Consider the following 16,050-nt stretch of genomic DNA (forward strand, 5'->3'; position numbering starts at 1 on the left):
TGAATCCTGTACATGCGTCCCTATCTTCTGTTCCACCAGGTATTTAAAATTGTAGTATTCACTCAAGACAAAGGGGGGCGCTCTTCGCTCAGCCGTCCCACAGATAGCCCAGACTGAACGGACGAGCTTTGTGCGGAAAACTAGACCCAACCTGTGTCAGACTAATGAATTAAATCGGCCCGCTCGAGAGGTAAATACAAACAAATGGTTGTTGTGCAATTCAGCTATGTTTATACTCGCGCTGTTTAGGAACATCCGCATGTAGCATTTTTTTTCAGATGCTTAGAATCGTCCGTGGACGCAAGTTGCTGGTGTTGAGAGGAGAGCTCAGGGCAACGGTAGCAGCCCTTCGCATGTTAACTAGAGACAGATGCGTTGAAGTACAAAAAGACAGCCCCAAGTAAATCTGCTCTATTTTAAACTTATTAAAGTTCTTGTATTTGTTGGAAACCTTGGGATCTACCTGCAGGTGTGGGTGTTTTATGCTTAGGTTAAAGCATAATTGACTTCCTCTGTGGTTGTCTGAGGAGGGAGATGTGATGGGTACCTGAAATAGTTTGCGGCCTAACACTAGCAACTAGCTAGCTAATGGGCTAAAACGCACGGTATGTAGCAGCTACTAGCTGCTAGCTGCTAACCGTGCTTCCCGCTAAATGCCAATGCTGTTTTGCTTCATAACTCTCTTGCTAGCTAATTTGAAACCCCGTGTGACAGTTGTGAGAGACAGGCAATTTAATGTATTTCTTCCGAAGACGCTTTCTGTCGGGATGGGATTCGTAATTTAAATGCGCTGCTCCTATGAGCTAGACGTTGCTTTTAGTTGTATTTACGGAAACCTGGGACTAAGCTACAGCTGGCGTTAGCTTGTAAGCTAATAATATGCAAATGACTGCTTGAATGTTGTCTTGGTCTATTCAAACTATTCGTCATCCTCCAGCAGTAAATAGTACTACATCATACTAGCAGTGTGTGTTGGGAATTGAACGATTGGGGAGTGAAGTAGTGCTCAGAACGAGTATTTTGTTGGTGTTGTAGCATGGCGCTGTTGAACTTTTGTTTTCCGACCCATAGAGGCCAGTAGAAGACCGCTTAGTTCCGACGTCTACCAGCATGGAGTTCCCGCAACAGCAGAAAACTGCGGGCGACGGCAAGATCTGCTATCCTCCCGGAGTCAAAGAGATTACGGACAAAATCAGCAACGATGAGGTGGTCAAACGATTAAAGGTACGCACAGTGATTTTCTTACTTTGACTTACCTGGCCTCTTTCACCCTGTCAATATTCACTTCTAATTTTACAAACTGATAGACGTGTGGGAAACCTGTTTTTCGCTGACCCAAAACTTCTGCAGTCGTGTTGTTATAAGTCATTAAATGATCAGCTAAAATAAGATCCACCTCACCCACTACCCCAATGAGAATGATGGGTGGACTGACTAAACTGTGCAGCACTTTTAAAAAAAACACACATTTCACAATTATGACAATAAAAGCTTATTAGTAGCATTTGCCGCAGGTAGTTTTCAAGATTTGTTGTCCCACACTGTTACCGCTCACATGTGCCATATCTAGATCTTGAGTAATAGGAGGTCTGTTACCACTGTTTGCCCTGTGCATAAAGTTGATCAAATTGCTCATTCCATCCTGTCAAATGCTGGTCCACTCTACTTCAGTGGCATTCCAAATTTGCCGGCCCGAAAGCTGCTGTGTCTTGTATGTCAATCCAGAACATCCTTAACATGCTCAATGGGTGACATGATCACTGCTGGCAATGTAAGAACCGGTCTGTTTTCAGCCTCAAGTAATGGTGTTGAAGCATTATCATGCTGCAATTTGAGATGATGGTTGTGGGTGAATGCCGCAGCAGATCAAGCCTACATGAAGGAGATGTGCTGCATTGCGTGAGGAAAATAATGGTCTTCCCCCCAAATCTCCATTTCAGTAAAACTGCACAATTCAGAGTGGCCTTTTTGTCATGCTGTTCACTCAGGCTCTTAATACCCCTCCACCCAAGAGTTCTACCTCTTAGATAGATGGATTATTTCAGTAAAGGAGACATGTTCACCAACACAGATTACGATGCACAATATTTAAGAGGAATATGTGTCTAGTGTATCGGGTATCCCACACGTCTGTTATATAATGAGAGTTTTGATCAGAGATTTAGGATGTCAATTTAGACACCGATAAAGACATTGTATGATTTCAATACTGATCACGGGGATTACCTGCACATTTTTCAGTTTTAGAGCTGCCCACTAAAGATTATTTTAACAATTGATTAATTGGTCATTTATTTGTTTTGATTAAGTGATAAACCAGGTTACAAATGGAATCTTTTTTCTTTTGTGCAGCCATGTAAAAATGTGCTATACATATACTCTATATATGAGTGAGAGCTGTACAATTTGTATAATACAGTCATCCACAGCCTGCATAATTCCTCCGTGTTGGCACCAAGCAGCTTGTGTCTGCTTCTGCTAAAAGGTGCACAAGTGGTGCTGTGCACTCTGCTTGCCCATCCCCCCCACACTCCTTCAAATCCTTTGAGTCTCTGCCTCGTTCACACTCTCACATTTCAGCACTATGTCATTATATTGTATCGATAGCTGTAGTACATTGTCTATTGTCTACATGTCAAGTCATTTCATTTTATGTTCATCCTTAATATTTCTTTCACATTGTTTTGTTGGGATTTGGTCGAACCGATACCAATAAATTGCTGAGAACCTGAGGATTCATTCATTTTTAACTCTGAGTTAACTGTAGTTTTTGCACATATGGAGGAAAGAAACACTCAGGGGTCTCTAAATTCGGTCCTTGTGATCCCGTAGTCAGCCTGTTGTTTTTGTTTTGTGTTTTGTAATCTCATCCTTTTGCACATGTTGCACACACACTGAGGTCTGCAGACTCGGGTCAATCAGAGGAGCCCAGAGTTCAAAGCAAACATGATGAAGCAGCATTTAGATGTTATGCTGCACATACTTTGAACTAGTAGAAAGGATGGCTTTATATGACAGAGAGGCCCCACACCACCTACACGCTTTGATGATAATTGCGATGATTCGTTTGAGGAAAAAAACCCATTTTTTTCTCCATCCATTCAGTTTAAACACTCAAACATTTCGTCTCACATTTTGTTACTATTGTGATGCTTCACAGATGGTGGTGAAGACCTACATGGACATGGATCAAGATTCTGAAGAGGAGAAGCAGCAGTATCTTGGCCTTGCGCTGCACCTTGCCTCAGAGTTCTTCCTCAGGAACCCCAATAAAGATGTGCGGCTGCTCGTTGCCTGCTGTCTGGCTGACATCTTTCGGATCTATGCCCCCGAGGCACCCTACACCTCACATGACAAACTCAAGGCAAGGAACCTCCGTTTGACAGCGGTTCTAACATTGCACAAGACAACAATACTCTTTGGGAAAATTTTAGCTTACCAAGCGGTTTGCGCTTCTCTCTGCAGGACATCTTCCTCTTCATCACAAGACAGCTGAAGGGACTGGAAGACACCAAGAGCCCTCAGTTTAACAGATACTTTTATCTTCTGGAGGTGATCACTTATTGAAAATAGGCCCAGATTAATGTGTCATTAGGGTGTTTATTGATTTCTTCTCTTTTCATGCAGAATTTGGCCTGGGTTAAATCATACAACATTTGCTTTGAACTTGAGGACTGTAATGAGATCTTCACCCAACTTTTCAAAACACTCTTCTCTGTGATCAAGTAAGACCTCTGTTTTTTTCAGAATATTATGTTGCGGTCCATACAAAGTGAACCGGGGTACAGATGGATAGACTGATGGATTGATTGCAAGAAATACCTTCTTAATTCTGGGATTCAATGACTTAAATGTCATTTAACCCATTTAATGTCATTTTAAAAGAGCAAAGGAAAAACATTAGTTGCTTACAATAATTCGAAAATTTTGTGTGTAGTATTTAAGTGGTGGTCAATCATGGTAGGGCATTCACAAATTTGCCAATATTATTCAGAGACATTATTTATTATTGACCATTGATTTGTGCTCCACATAACCATGCCCACTCCCTTCTCGTTCTCCCGCAGTAACAGCCACAATCAGAAAGTTCAGTTGCACATGATGGACTTGATGTGTTCCATCATCATGGAGGGAGATGGAGTCACACAGGAGCTTTTGGATAGCATCCTCATTAACCTCATCCCTGCACACAAGGTAAAATTCTATTTCAATCACATTCAAGTAATTTTGAAATGGATCCATTTATAAAAGGCAATGTTGTGTAATTTTTATCAATGTGTAACTTTTCTTTTGAGCAGAATCTCAACAAACAAGCATACGATCTTGCAAAGACTATCCTGAAGAGAACCGTCCAGACCATCGAAACGTGCATTGCAAATGTATGTGGCAGCATGTACCCTCGACTTAATGTCTGCTATTTTGACAATATTTTTGAATATGTTGAATTAAATGTCTTCTCTTGTATTTGTTTAAAGTTCTTTAATCAGGTTTTAGTGATGGGAAAGTCGTCTGTCAGTGACCTGTCAGAGCACGTCTTTGACCTCATCCAAGAGCTCTTTGCCATCGATCCTTTGCTGCTTACTTCTGTTATGCCACAGCTGGAATTCAAACTCAAGGTTAATGAGGCATACACACGATATTTGACCTTTTTGTCTTGTAATGTGCTACTTTGTACGCGGACAGTACAGATAAAGTATGAGGCAATGTAACCCAACATAATTGTGTTTTTGTTATTTGCAGAGCAATGACGGAGAAGAGCGTTTGGCTGTTGTACGCTTGCTAGCTAAATTGTTTGGGGCCAAAGACTCTGAGCTGGCCTCGCATAACCGACCTCTGTGGCAGTGCTTCTTAGGACGGTGAGTTGCAGGCACGGGTCATACCACTCAACTGCTTCGAGTAGAAAATGAACATTAGACGCGACTTAATGAATTTGAAGCGTTCTAAGCGTCATTCTTGTGGTGTCGCTTCAGGTTCAATGACATCCATGTTCCGGTGAGGTTAGAGTGTGTCAAGTTTGCCAGCCACTGTCTCATGAACCACCCCGACCTGGCTAGAGACCTTACAGGTGTGCACGTGCTTTCACGGCGTCTTTACATCCCACAGTGGATAACTTTGGTTTTCTCCCCCTAATTCAATCTACTTCTACCCACTAACTCCCCACTTAAAGAGTTTTTGAAAGTGCGTTCCCATGACCCGGAGGAAGCTATTCGTCACGATGTCATTGTCACCATCATCAATGCTGGGAAGAAGGATCTGAATTTGGTCAATGACCAATTATTGGGCTTCGTAAGAGAAAGGACGCTGGACAAGAGGGTGAGATAAATGCAGCAGTGTACCATAATGTCACAAGGCAAGGTCACAATATTCCCAAGCGTGTGCATGAACATGAAATGGAGTACGCCGAGTATGTTTGTCATGAATATTTTGCTCCTGACAGTGGCGAGTGCGCAAGGAGGCGATGATGGGCCTGGCTCAGCTTTATAAAAAATACTGTTTGCACCACGAGGCGGGCAAGGAGTCTGCCCTGATGATCACCTGGATTAAAGACAAGCTGCTGCACATCTACTACCAGAACAGCATTGATGACAAGTAAGAAAATCGATTTTTCATCAAAATGAAATTCAAATATTGTTAATGAACTTGTAATGTAGGATGACTTGATAGTCAGGAAGATGAGATTTCTTTTTAAATGCACGTTTTATCACAAAATGTAACAAGGTCTCACCAGTTCATCCGCTGCCGATTTCGCTTCTGCAGGTTATTAGTCGAAAAGATCTTTGCCCAGTTCATGGTCCCCCACAGCCTCGAGACCGAAGAGAAGATGAAGTGTCTCTATTACCTGTATGCCTGCCTGGACACCAACGCTGTCAAGTCAGTAATTCTTGGTCGATAAAAGTCAAATTGTCACCCTCATACATTTTCGAGGTGTAAAGATACTCCATAATGCAATTGGTTTTGTTCATACATATTGTACAAGATAACTTCCTGACATGTAAATGACCTAACAAAGCAAAGGCTGTGGTTTTCCACCGTTGTGGCTCACTTGTTCTTTGTGGATTCCTCCTCCTAGGGCTTTGAATGAGATGTGGAAGTGTCAGAATATGCTGAGAGGCCTGGTTAAAGAACTGCTTGACCTTCACAAACTGCCCGTGGTGCGTTGACTCAAAGGGTCTTTGTCTTGCTTTTAACACAGATGGAGGGCGGGCTAACATGTAACCCAATTTTCCTCTCTCCTTCAGTCTGAGGCCAATAGCACTGCCATGTTTGGGAAGCTGATGAATATTGCAAGTTAGTATAGCCCATCTGCTCAACTGTTGTTTTTGTCATAGTCAGTGATTGCACAAGAAATCAACTCTATTTTTGTTTTGTGCATTTTCAGAGAACCTGCCAGATGCAGGGAAAGCTCAAGATTTCATGAAAAAGTTCAACCAGGTTCTTGGTGAGGATGAAAAGCTCAGAGCCCAACTGGAGATTCTCATCAGTCCGACATGCTCTTGCAAACAAGCGGAGCTTTGTGTGGTGAGAGCATTTGAAATGCTGCATCTTGCACAAATTATTCCTTGCTATTTTGCAAGTATTCGTAAGGCATGCTGATTTAATCAGAGCATGAGTGCAATAAGTGTCAGTTGCAAAAACTTGTAAATATTGTAACATCTAACCCACACACAAGCTACATTTTCCCCATTCTCATTACATTTTTGAATTTCACTTGTATGAACACAAAACTGTCATACAATCAGTCAATGTTGTCACAGATGTATCGATGCATATCTTAGCTTTAATCTAGAAGCTGGCAATTTCGTAAATGTGTACCAGCAAAATACCAATACTCCATGTTGTTTTTACAGCGAGAGATCACGCGAAAGTTAACATTTCCCAAACAACCGACCAACCCTTTCTTGGAGATGGTTAAGTTCCTGCTTGAACGCATCGCCCCAGTCCACATCGACTCTGAAGCCATCAGGTATGAACAGTTTATTAAAATATACATACATATTTAAAAAATAGGTGTCTCTTGTAAAATGCCTGTGGTGTACAAATTGAAGGACACTGTAAAGAGGAGCACATTTGTTGAACCTCTGACACTTGGGTTCAAAAGATTCCTGCTCATGTTTATCATTGTGTAACACCATCAACTGGCTTTTCTCATTCAGTGAGACACCGTGTGGTTGTGAGGTGTAACTGCAGTATGAGCTATGTTTGAAGGTTAATCCTTAAAAGCAGCCTTGCAAAAAAGACACACCAATAGGCCAGATGACACTGGTTTAATAATTTATTCTTTTTTTTTTATCACCTCATGATTATGTTGTAGGTAGAAGAATGAAACATGGTCTCATTTTGATTTTTTTGATAACCAAGCCTGTTTATATTTTAGTGCTTTGGTAAAATTGCTCAACAAGTCCATTGAAGGCACAGCAGATGACGATGAAGAAGGCGTCACCCCTGATACAGCCATCCGCTCAGGCTTGGAGCTACTCAAGGTACATGATACCAGAATCTCCAAAACAATTTCAATTCTTTGAAAGACAGCATTGTCCCCAGTTTTGCGTAACCATTCTTATGTACACTCCTTTTAGGTTCTGTCGTTCACCCACCCCACAGCATTCCACTCATCGGAGACCTATGAGTCTCTTCTCCAGTGTCTGAAAATGGAGGATGACAAGGTGGCAGAGGCAGCGATCCAGATATTCAGAAACACCGGACAAAAAATTGAAGCGGAACTACCACAGATAAGATCGTACGTGTTACTTGACACAGCGAACACGTAGCGATGGTGAATTGCGTCCTTACTTATAAAAGATCCTATGCATCCATCAGGACTCTAATTCCCATTCTACATCAGAAAGCAAAGAGGGGGACACCTCACCAGGCCAAGCAGGCTGTGCACTGCATACACGCCATCTTCAACAACAAAGAAGTGCAGTTGGCTCAAATATTTGAGGTAGAGCACTCAAAACAAACCCTCCATGTTTGAGATGCATTGTTGGGGAAAAAGAAAATCTTGACGTACCGTGTGTCCTCCGTACCTACAGCCTCTGTCACGGAGTCTAAACGCAGACGTTCCTGAGCAGCTCATCACGCCGCTTGTGTCACTGGGCCACATCTCCATGTTGGCACCAGATCAGTTTGCCTCACCTATGAAGTCCATAGTGGCTAACTTTATCGTCAAAGACCTGCTCATGAATGACAGGGTGTGTGCAAATGTGCTCTCGTTTTATAAGGATTGATTAGAGATAATGACTTTAAAGAGGTGCTAGGTAATATTATGTTTGGTGGGGGAAACGTTGAGTTTATATCGGTGCTTCTGTGTCTCTAGTCGGTGGGAAACAAGAATGGTAAGCTGTGGACCACTGATGAAGAAGTTTCACCTGAAGTGCTGGCTAAGGTGGGAAACCAAAACCGTGTGTTAACTATTTTGTCCGTGCACATTAAAGCAGTGCATGCCACTGCACTACTCACCTAATTAATTATATGTGTTCATATGCTCTTCAGGTCCAGGCCATCAAGCTGCTGGTGCGTTGGTTGCTTGGAATGAAGAACAACCAGTCCAAATCAGCAAACTCCACGTTACGCTTGCTGTCAGCCATGCTGGTTAGCGAGGGAGACCTCACTGAGCAAAAAAAGATCAGGTAACTTTGTAGCAAAGAACTAGGCGCCGTGCTGACTTGCATTTTCACCTCTTAGAATATATTTAAAACCAAATTCTCTCACTCTTTCTGGCCCGGTACCAAATGTCCCGCGGCCTGGTGTTTGGGGACCACTGCTTAAATGTGCAGTATGTTCAGGGTGATTCTTTTAACAGGTTGTTTTGTCTTCCTATTTGTTTCTCCCAACAGTAAATCAGACATGTCTCGTCTAAGGCTGGCCGCAGGGGGAGCCATTATGAAGCTGGCCCAGGAGCCCTGTTACCATGAAATCATCACGCCCGAACAGTTCCAGTTGTGCGGCCTTGTCATCAATGTCAGTCTGTCCTTCAACTGCCTTTTTGTGAACTTATTCGTAAGATGCTTTGCCAAGTCAAAACGTATCTTGGTGGGAACACCATTTAGGAGGTATTTTCCAGCAAGGTAAAATCGAACTGCATCACAATTGGAGGAGTTTCTAATATTCCGATTCCTGTGTACTTACATAAGGTTACTCAAACCGTTTGAATGGCTTTGTGTGAGGCAACACAAGTCTTCAGCAACAGTGAACAAACATTGTTCGTTTAACACCTCTTGACGGTGTCAATCAAAACACAGCCTTATTTGCAACATTGTTTCTCATACGTTGAATTTTGCAAGGGTACCTATTGAAGTGGCCAATGAGTGCACGGTTACAAGGTCTCACTTCTTTGAGGTGAATGAGTTGATCTGTTTCCTTTTGCGTGTAGGACGAGTGCTACCAGGTGCGTCAGATCTTTGCTCAGAAGTTGCACTTGGCTCTCGCCAAACTCTCTCTGCCACTGGAGTACCTGGCCGTCTTCGCCCTCTGTGCCAAGGACCCGGTGAAGGAGCGCCGCGCCCACGCCCGACAGTGCCTACTCAAGAACATCTCAGTGCGCCGAGAGTACATCAAGCAGAACTCACTCACTCAGGGTAAATGTGGTCACATGTTGATACCATGGTCTGAGAGATCCATGTGATCAATAAATGTATCTTCTTCTTTTCACAGAAAAAATGGTCTCCTTCCTTCCAGAATATGTTGTTCCTTTCATGATCCACCTACTGGCTCATGATCCGGACTTCACGAAACCGCAGGAATATGAACAGCTCAAAGACATTAAAGAGTGTGTGGCGGTTGATTTACGTTTGTGTAACTTGCTAACAAGCGATTGCTACTCAGCCGTGTTCCCGTTTGTTTTGCTTAGATGTCTGTGGTTCATGCTAGAGGTGCTGATGACCAAGAATGAGAATAACAGTCACGCCTTCTTGAGAAAAATGGTGGAAAACATCAAACGGACCAAAGACGCACAATGTCCTGAAGACATGAAAGCCAATGAGGTACATGTAGCAACAAATGGGAATGAACCAAATAATGTTGTATAGTGATGTTTCCTCATGTTGTGTTGTTGCATTTTCAGAAGCTGTATATCGTGTGTGACGTCGCTCTCTTTGTTATTGCTAACAAGAGCACCGCATGTCACCTAGACTGTCCAAACGACCCCTACATATGCCCCACATTCTTCCTCGCGCTAGACAAGGTAATAAAACACACATCATTTCTTCACCTTGGACCTTTTTGTTGTGAAAACACACTGCACATACATTTCATTGTGTTTGATTTCACAACAACCATATACATTGTCATCATCTACCCTCGACTCTAGGCCGTTCCAAAATAAAACCTTGATTGTCATTTTATTCTGTTTTCTTTCCTCTCTCCGTTTTCATCAGGACTTCAAAAATGACAAAGAATATTTGTCAGCAGAAATGCGACAAATGTTGCTGACAGGAAAGGTAACTATTGCAAAACATTGCATCAGTTACGTAAGATTGTTTAAAATTGATGTCCACTGCTACAATGTTGCCACTTATATGAGTTTTAACAAGTTTAATCTTTGTAGCAGTGTTAACAATAGCCCGGCTTTGTCTGTCGTCCTTCTTCTGCAGCCTAAACAAGCGCCAGTGTTGGTGACTGTCAACAAGACGTTGACTGTACCGGGCAGGAAAATCTTTAAAGCGCAGCCAGTGTCGGATACAAGTAATACCAGCACCAACTCCTCGCCACTAAGCTCCTCCACTGTCAACAAGAACAGGTACACGCTCCAAACTAGGTGTTCCCTTGCTATTATGCGGTTCCCACTACGTCAGAGTTAAATTATTTACCTTGCCCACATTGTTTCATCTCAAAAACCTGGCTTTTGATCAGTGGTGTGACTTTTTTTTTATCCATTTTTTTTATCCATTGTATCTAAGACCGACACTCCAATGAATACAGTATACCCCCCTATACATTTGTGTGTTGAAATACAGTACAGATATTCAAATTTTAAGTTTTATTAAATTTGTGTTTAAAGTGTGTGGTAGGGGTTAAACGACAGGGGGGGGGATAGTAAATGCTTTGTTGCAGATTTTCACTTACCGTATATCGTTGGTCTGGAATGTACCCCCGTGATGAACCCTGTACTTCATCCAGACTGCACCCACACAAGCAGTGAAAATGACGTGCCCGTTTTAAACTTGCAGTAAAAGCATCGCAGCCACAGAATCCCCCGAGAGTCAAACGCAAGAAAATAATGAGAACCCTATCATCAAGAAGGAAGACAATAAGAAGGTATGCTCCGATAGTGGGATTGATTGTCAACAGGTACAACTTGCACCGCATAGTCATCCAGCCTCCATCTTGCTTCCGCTGTCAAAGGTCGAGGGGAGTAAGAACACGACGGCAGATGCTGACACGGAAGCGCTGCCTGCGAAACGGCGTGGCCGGCCACCCAAAACCGGCACGGCCGCTTCTCCGACGGCGACAAGCAAAGAGACGGCATCGCCTGGCGGCGGGGCCGCAAGAGGCAAGAAGAGAGGAGCAGAGCCCAACTCCAATCCATCAGCAGAGTCCATCAAGATGTCAAAGCAACAGAACGACGAGGGAACAAATCGACAGATGGACCTGCAAAGGTAACCCGTCCGACAGAGACGAGCTAACGTGTGTTTCTGTGTAAATGTCAACAGAATTGACTTTTCCAATATGTTTAATATGCTTGCTTAATATGCTTACGCTTGTTTTGTTCAAGGTAAAGAGTTGGAGCCACAACTGTGGTAAAAGGGCCCGATTCCTTCAAAGCTTCCCATGCCATCGTACATACTCTTGCTGACATCCTCTTGGACATTTATGGACCTTTTCTTAAGTCTGTTTCACAGATCTACATTTTACCTACACATGGACTATCATGACATCCTAGAAGGTTCTGAACACTCTGTAGTTATAATTTGAAGCTCATTGTATGTAGGTCTTAAACTTATATTTTCCCCCCTTTTTGTTTGTTTTGTCACGCTGCGCTTCTTTTGTGGACACATTTTTCAGAAAAAAAAATCTGACATTTTACAGAAATTTTAATCTGGTATGAGTATTGCTTATTAAATTCCCTGGTAAAAAAAAAAATCATCTTATGTGACTCTTCCTCAATATTCTATGTAAGTGGTACCACAACTTATGAGTGACTTTTGAGGTACGAGCTGTGGCTTGAGGGTGAAGATTTGATTTGAACGCTAAATGGTAAGAGGAGCAGTGTGGCCGATTGTATAAAAAAAAAAAATTGAAGTTGTTTATTACCAAGTTAACTCAAACTAAACATGAAAGAACCAATAATAATAACCACATTCCTTTGAATGTCAGATAAGCTTGGATGTTCCATTGTTCTAAGGGACATCTGTTTCTGATGTTCTAAATGCAATGACAATTATGTAGTCTGACCAGCTACGCCAAGCTCTGGAGTGCATAAATGGTACATACATCTTTTAAGTTTTTCTCCTGTTTTACAATTAAATGTAGTTTGTACCTTTTTTGTCAGTTATTTGTCCAGGCACTTCTCCTGAGGAAGATTCACCACAGCCTGAATACCCTCACGTTTATGGTGCTTATTACACCGCAGAATTTGATGGCAAATCTCTCACCTGTAAAAGTCAGACCTGAAATGTTCTCACACTTTTCTACACAGACATCCTGCAGGTATTTAGAAGCAGTGGCAAATCTAGCACCCGAAATGGAAAAAAATCCTGCCAGGCTGCCTGCCACAGTTTGCCTCACCACCCATGTTCATTGGTGTGGTTTCATCCTTTGTAATTGTCATGCTCTTTATTTCTCACCTCGCTAATAATCTAGTACGAAACAGCTCTCAGGCGATTGTGTAATTGACCTCAACCTGACCCCCACTTGTATTCTATACACATTGTTGCATTTGTCAAATAAACTGAATGACTTTTGCTAAAAAAAAAAAAAAACATCGCTGAGCCACATTTGATTTTCATTCGATCGTGCAAAATGTTAAATATTACAGCGGATTAGAATATGGAAGATTGTCTTCTGATAGGATTACAGTATTGTTTGCCTAATACATATTTGTTTACTATTGTGCACACTCGTGCTACACTATGATTGGACGAAAGTTGTTTGTCAAGGGCGTTGACCAATGACATGCTTTTGTTTTTAATCTTCGCTTTTCGTTCCGCCCCCTCAATTCCCGGATGTACGTCGTAAAGAATGGTAACTTTGCTCACGTGCTGCAACACAAACATTGCAGCTGTGACACATCGAGCCGCTTCATCACTTGGTTGTGCATCCTCCAGAAGCCATCGGTAAACGTGGAAGCTCCTCACAACACTTTAGTGTTCATCGTGGTCTTATTCATAGCAAAGTAAGTTATGCCTCAGTTTTCTTCAATCCTGCATCCGATTTTATTTCCATTATTTTAAAGGTCCTCTTTTTGATAGGGATTGACCAGTTTGCTTCGTCTACTAAGATGCTAGATCATTGGAAAATTAACGGTACACTAATTATTTGAGTATTTAATGCATTCTCGAATTACCTTAAATTTGAATAGTACCAAGTATAACTCTTTCCTGAGTTGTTTCCACCGTAGCATCTCTTTGATGAACCTTACGTCACTTTAAAACAAACGATCGATCCACTCGCTAGATGTTTTAAGAACACATGTACCTGCTTAATAATATCCGACATTAAAAACTGGATAGATTGCTCAATGATTGATGGAGTTGAAAATGAGAAGTTTACCAATAGCCTTACTTAAAAAGACACGTATTACCCACTCACTGTCTGACATGAAAACAGACTATTTTTTTTCTCCTCTCGTCTTGGTCAATCCTGATGAAAATTAGTATATTCCCCCCTTTTGCGGGTTTCTTTTGTGCCTTTTTCTTAAACGCCCTAAGATGGAACAATCAAAAAGTTGTGCAAGTATGTTGCGTTCAGCTAAACGTGTGCATCTCTCGCGCATGTTTTTCTTTTATCCAAATGATCTCGGAAGATATTTTATTTTGTATGATGACTTTTGAATGGGATCATACTTTTTGCTGTGAGCTGCTATAAGTCAAGTGACAGTACGTACATTAAAAGTTGAATGGCGTTGGTTTTTGTTATAGATATTTTGTTGTACTCTTAGCAAAGAGTTGACAACAACAGAAACATAGTGTAATGTATTTGATTGTGCAGCCATCTGACTAAAAATAAAGCTTCCAAACATCTAAGCATCAGCGTGTAGTGATGTAATTTTATGAGCTATGGTACAAATGCTAAAGAGACTCTTGGGCGTTTTCTGTTTTTACCTGGGGCCTTATTACAAAGACACGTTTAAAAAAATAGAATAAAATAAAAAAGACAATGATTCATGTCATACCTCAAATGGGTTCCTGTTTGTTAATTAAGACCACACTGAATAAAAAGTGTAGAATGAAACATTGTGATAATTGACTGAAAAGTAATAATTAAAGACAAGTATACGGTATGCCAACGAGGCCAAGTTGGTTTTAACAAGTCTCCTCCCCCAATCTTTTTTTTTTTTTTTTTTGCCTGTATGTAGGTGAGTGCACTGCGCTGACTCGAGGGAGTTTTGGGTTTCCACTTACAGCAGCGATTTTGTTCAGTTTGGAATATTTCTGCTTTGTTTCTTTTCAGGTCACATCTTTTCAGGTCATCTTAAAAGACATGGCAGAAGGGGGCTTTGACCCTTGTGAATGCATCTGCAGCACTGAGCACGCAATGGCGCGCCTCCTCAATCTGGTAAGTGTTGGATCTGGATGTGGCACATTAGGATAAAGATAGGGTTTACAAAACAGGAAAGTATTTCTGATATATAAAGAAGAAAATAAAAAGAATTGCCAAATGGAATCATCAAAAAAGGACAAACAAATGGAATGATCCGAAGTCACACAGAGCAAACATCCTGGTTCCTGCTCAATGATTACCATGAGAACTGCGATCCAATGTAGATTTTACATTGTATGCAAAAATGGTTTTTAAAAATGGTATAGTGATTGAGGCTGGTTTTCAAAACATGTCTACAAGGTATATTGAAAATGGAACTAACAGTGTCAGTTTCCGGGAAACTCTGCCAGTACAGGTGTAACTTGTACGGTAAGATACAGCTGGATTGAAAACACTCCGATGCTATTTTTAGCGCTTGTTGAAGGGTGTTGTCCAAATAGAAGATACAGAGGGACCTTTCAAGAGGAAATATTAACATTTTAACATTGTAAAAATGAGTTAACCACTAATATTAATGCAAAAGTTTAAAAAAAAATCTGGAAAATACTGCTAGAGAGAATATATCTGTAAAAAAAACTTAACTTCCAAAACATTGACACTTGTCTCTGTTTGCGTCTGTAGAATAAATTGTGTTTAGTGTTTTGCTTTTTTTTTTGCTCAGAGATCATGGCAAAATAAAATAGGCCATGGTTTTGTAACATATGAGCAATGCGGTTTGTAAATTACACACAAAGTAATTTTAGTAAGCAGTTGTTAATGGTTTATTCGATACACTGTTTCTCTTCCAGCTCAGAGATTCCCAGTCCTACTGCACAGACACGGAGTGTCCTTTGGAATGTGCGTATGACCTCTTCATGCAGGCCTATTTCATTGTTGGAGTATAGAATAGCACCAGAGCAGCATTGTGTGTTTGTGTCTAGTGCCAGGGCCGAATGGAGGGTCACTCAGTGGTGGGGAAGAGTTTACCTTCCCCATGATGGTGATGGGATGGATGGTCCTGGCCTTAGTCCTCTTCATGCTACGCCCTTCTACTTTACGAAGATTTCCCTCCCTAGAAAAACCCACCGAACCCCACAATGTAAGTTGTACTCATATCCTCGTTTTAAGTCTATCTAATTCAATTTCATTTAATTTCAATTTAATTAAAAACAAGTACATTCACTCCAGTTGTTGATTTCCAGAGAGGTGGAAGAGAACCACCAGCGCCACCTGTTGATTAGGAGAAGGAAACCATCTGCCAGTGCTCAACTGGAGTGACACATCCCCAAGTGTGTTCCTGTGGCGCAGATGAACACCTGCTCCATGTCACTTTACATTAAAAGATACCATGCCTATTCCATCGTGTTTTGG

General features: G+C 41.6%; 2 protein-coding genes across 4 annotated transcripts; both read left to right on the forward strand.

Annotated features, from left to right (window-relative positions):
* The first annotated feature begins 45 nt into the window (after window positions 1–45).
* Window positions 46–12,477, forward strand: pds5a (PDS5 cohesin associated factor A). Of its 3 annotated transcripts, none has more exons than XM_085911503.1 (33): window positions 46–190; window positions 1,072–1,224; window positions 3,161–3,364; window positions 3,466–3,552; window positions 3,628–3,725; window positions 4,068–4,194; window positions 4,299–4,379; window positions 4,476–4,616; window positions 4,741–4,856; window positions 4,971–5,065; window positions 5,168–5,313; window positions 5,438–5,589; window positions 5,758–5,871; window positions 6,071–6,152; window positions 6,240–6,288; window positions 6,380–6,519; window positions 6,849–6,964; window positions 7,376–7,481; window positions 7,578–7,738; window positions 7,819–7,942; window positions 8,034–8,192; window positions 8,318–8,386; window positions 8,494–8,630; window positions 8,838–8,961; window positions 9,374–9,578; window positions 9,655–9,769; window positions 9,851–9,983; window positions 10,064–10,183; window positions 10,377–10,439; window positions 10,593–10,738; window positions 11,169–11,256; window positions 11,344–11,597; window positions 11,714–12,477. In XM_085911503.1, exons 2-33 carry the CDS (start codon window positions 1,111–1,113, stop codon window positions 11,715–11,717), a joined length of 3,870 nt encoding a protein of 1,289 aa, XP_085767629.1. In that variant the 5' UTR covers window positions 46–190; window positions 1,072–1,110; the 3' UTR covers window positions 11,718–12,477. The 3 variants fall into 3 exon arrangements, with proteins under 3 accessions (XP_085767629.1, XP_085767631.1, XP_085767630.1); XM_085911504.1 differs by lacking the exon at window positions 46–190 and adding an exon at window positions 253–400; XM_085911505.1 differs by lacking the exon at window positions 11,714–12,477 and having other exon boundaries at window positions 11,344–11,601.
* A 690-nt stretch (window positions 12,478–13,167) lies between these two features.
* On the forward strand, window positions 13,168–16,034 carry smim14 (small integral membrane protein 14). The gene is made up of 5 exons (XM_085911508.1): window positions 13,168–13,333; window positions 14,611–14,715; window positions 15,489–15,537; window positions 15,621–15,778; window positions 15,882–16,034. Exons 2-5 carry the CDS (start codon window positions 14,641–14,643, stop codon window positions 15,918–15,920), a joined length of 321 nt encoding a protein of 106 aa, XP_085767634.1. The 5' UTR covers window positions 13,168–13,333; window positions 14,611–14,640; the 3' UTR covers window positions 15,921–16,034.
* The last annotated feature ends 16 nt before the right edge of the window (window positions 16,035–16,050 follow it).

Source organism: Syngnathus leptorhynchus, chromosome 5 (genome assembly GCF_054491065.1).
Source record: "Syngnathus leptorhynchus isolate UIUO chromosome 5, UIUO_Slep, whole genome shotgun sequence".
NCBI lineage: Eukaryota > Metazoa > Chordata > Actinopteri > Syngnathiformes > Syngnathidae > Syngnathus > Syngnathus leptorhynchus.

What these genes read in the sequence shown, in the direction of transcription:
- pds5a (XM_085911503.1), top strand. Translation starts at nt 1,111, where the DNA reads ATGGAGTTCCCGCAACAGCAGAAAACTGCGGGCGACGGCAAGATCTGC. An exon ending in GAACTACCACAGATAAGATC is followed by an intron (nt 7,739 to 7,818) that starts GTACGTGTTACT and finishes TGCATCCATCAG; the next exon opens with GACTCTAATTCCCATTCTAC. An exon ending in CAGCTCAAAGACATTAAAGA is followed by an intron (nt 9,770 to 9,850) that starts GTGTGTGGCGGT and finishes TGTTTTGCTTAG; the next exon opens with ATGTCTGTGGTTCATGCTAG.
- smim14 (XM_085911508.1), top strand. Translation starts at nt 14,641, where the DNA reads ATGGCAGAAGGGGGCTTTGACCCTTGTGAATGCATCTGCAGCACTGAG. An exon ending in CACGGAGTGTCCTTTGGAAT is followed by an intron (nt 15,538 to 15,620) that starts GTGCGTATGACC and finishes GTTTGTGTCTAG; the next exon opens with TGCCAGGGCCGAATGGAGGG. An exon ending in AACCCACCGAACCCCACAAT is followed by an intron (nt 15,779 to 15,881) that starts GTAAGTTGTACT and finishes GTTGATTTCCAG; the next exon opens with AGAGGTGGAAGAGAACCACC.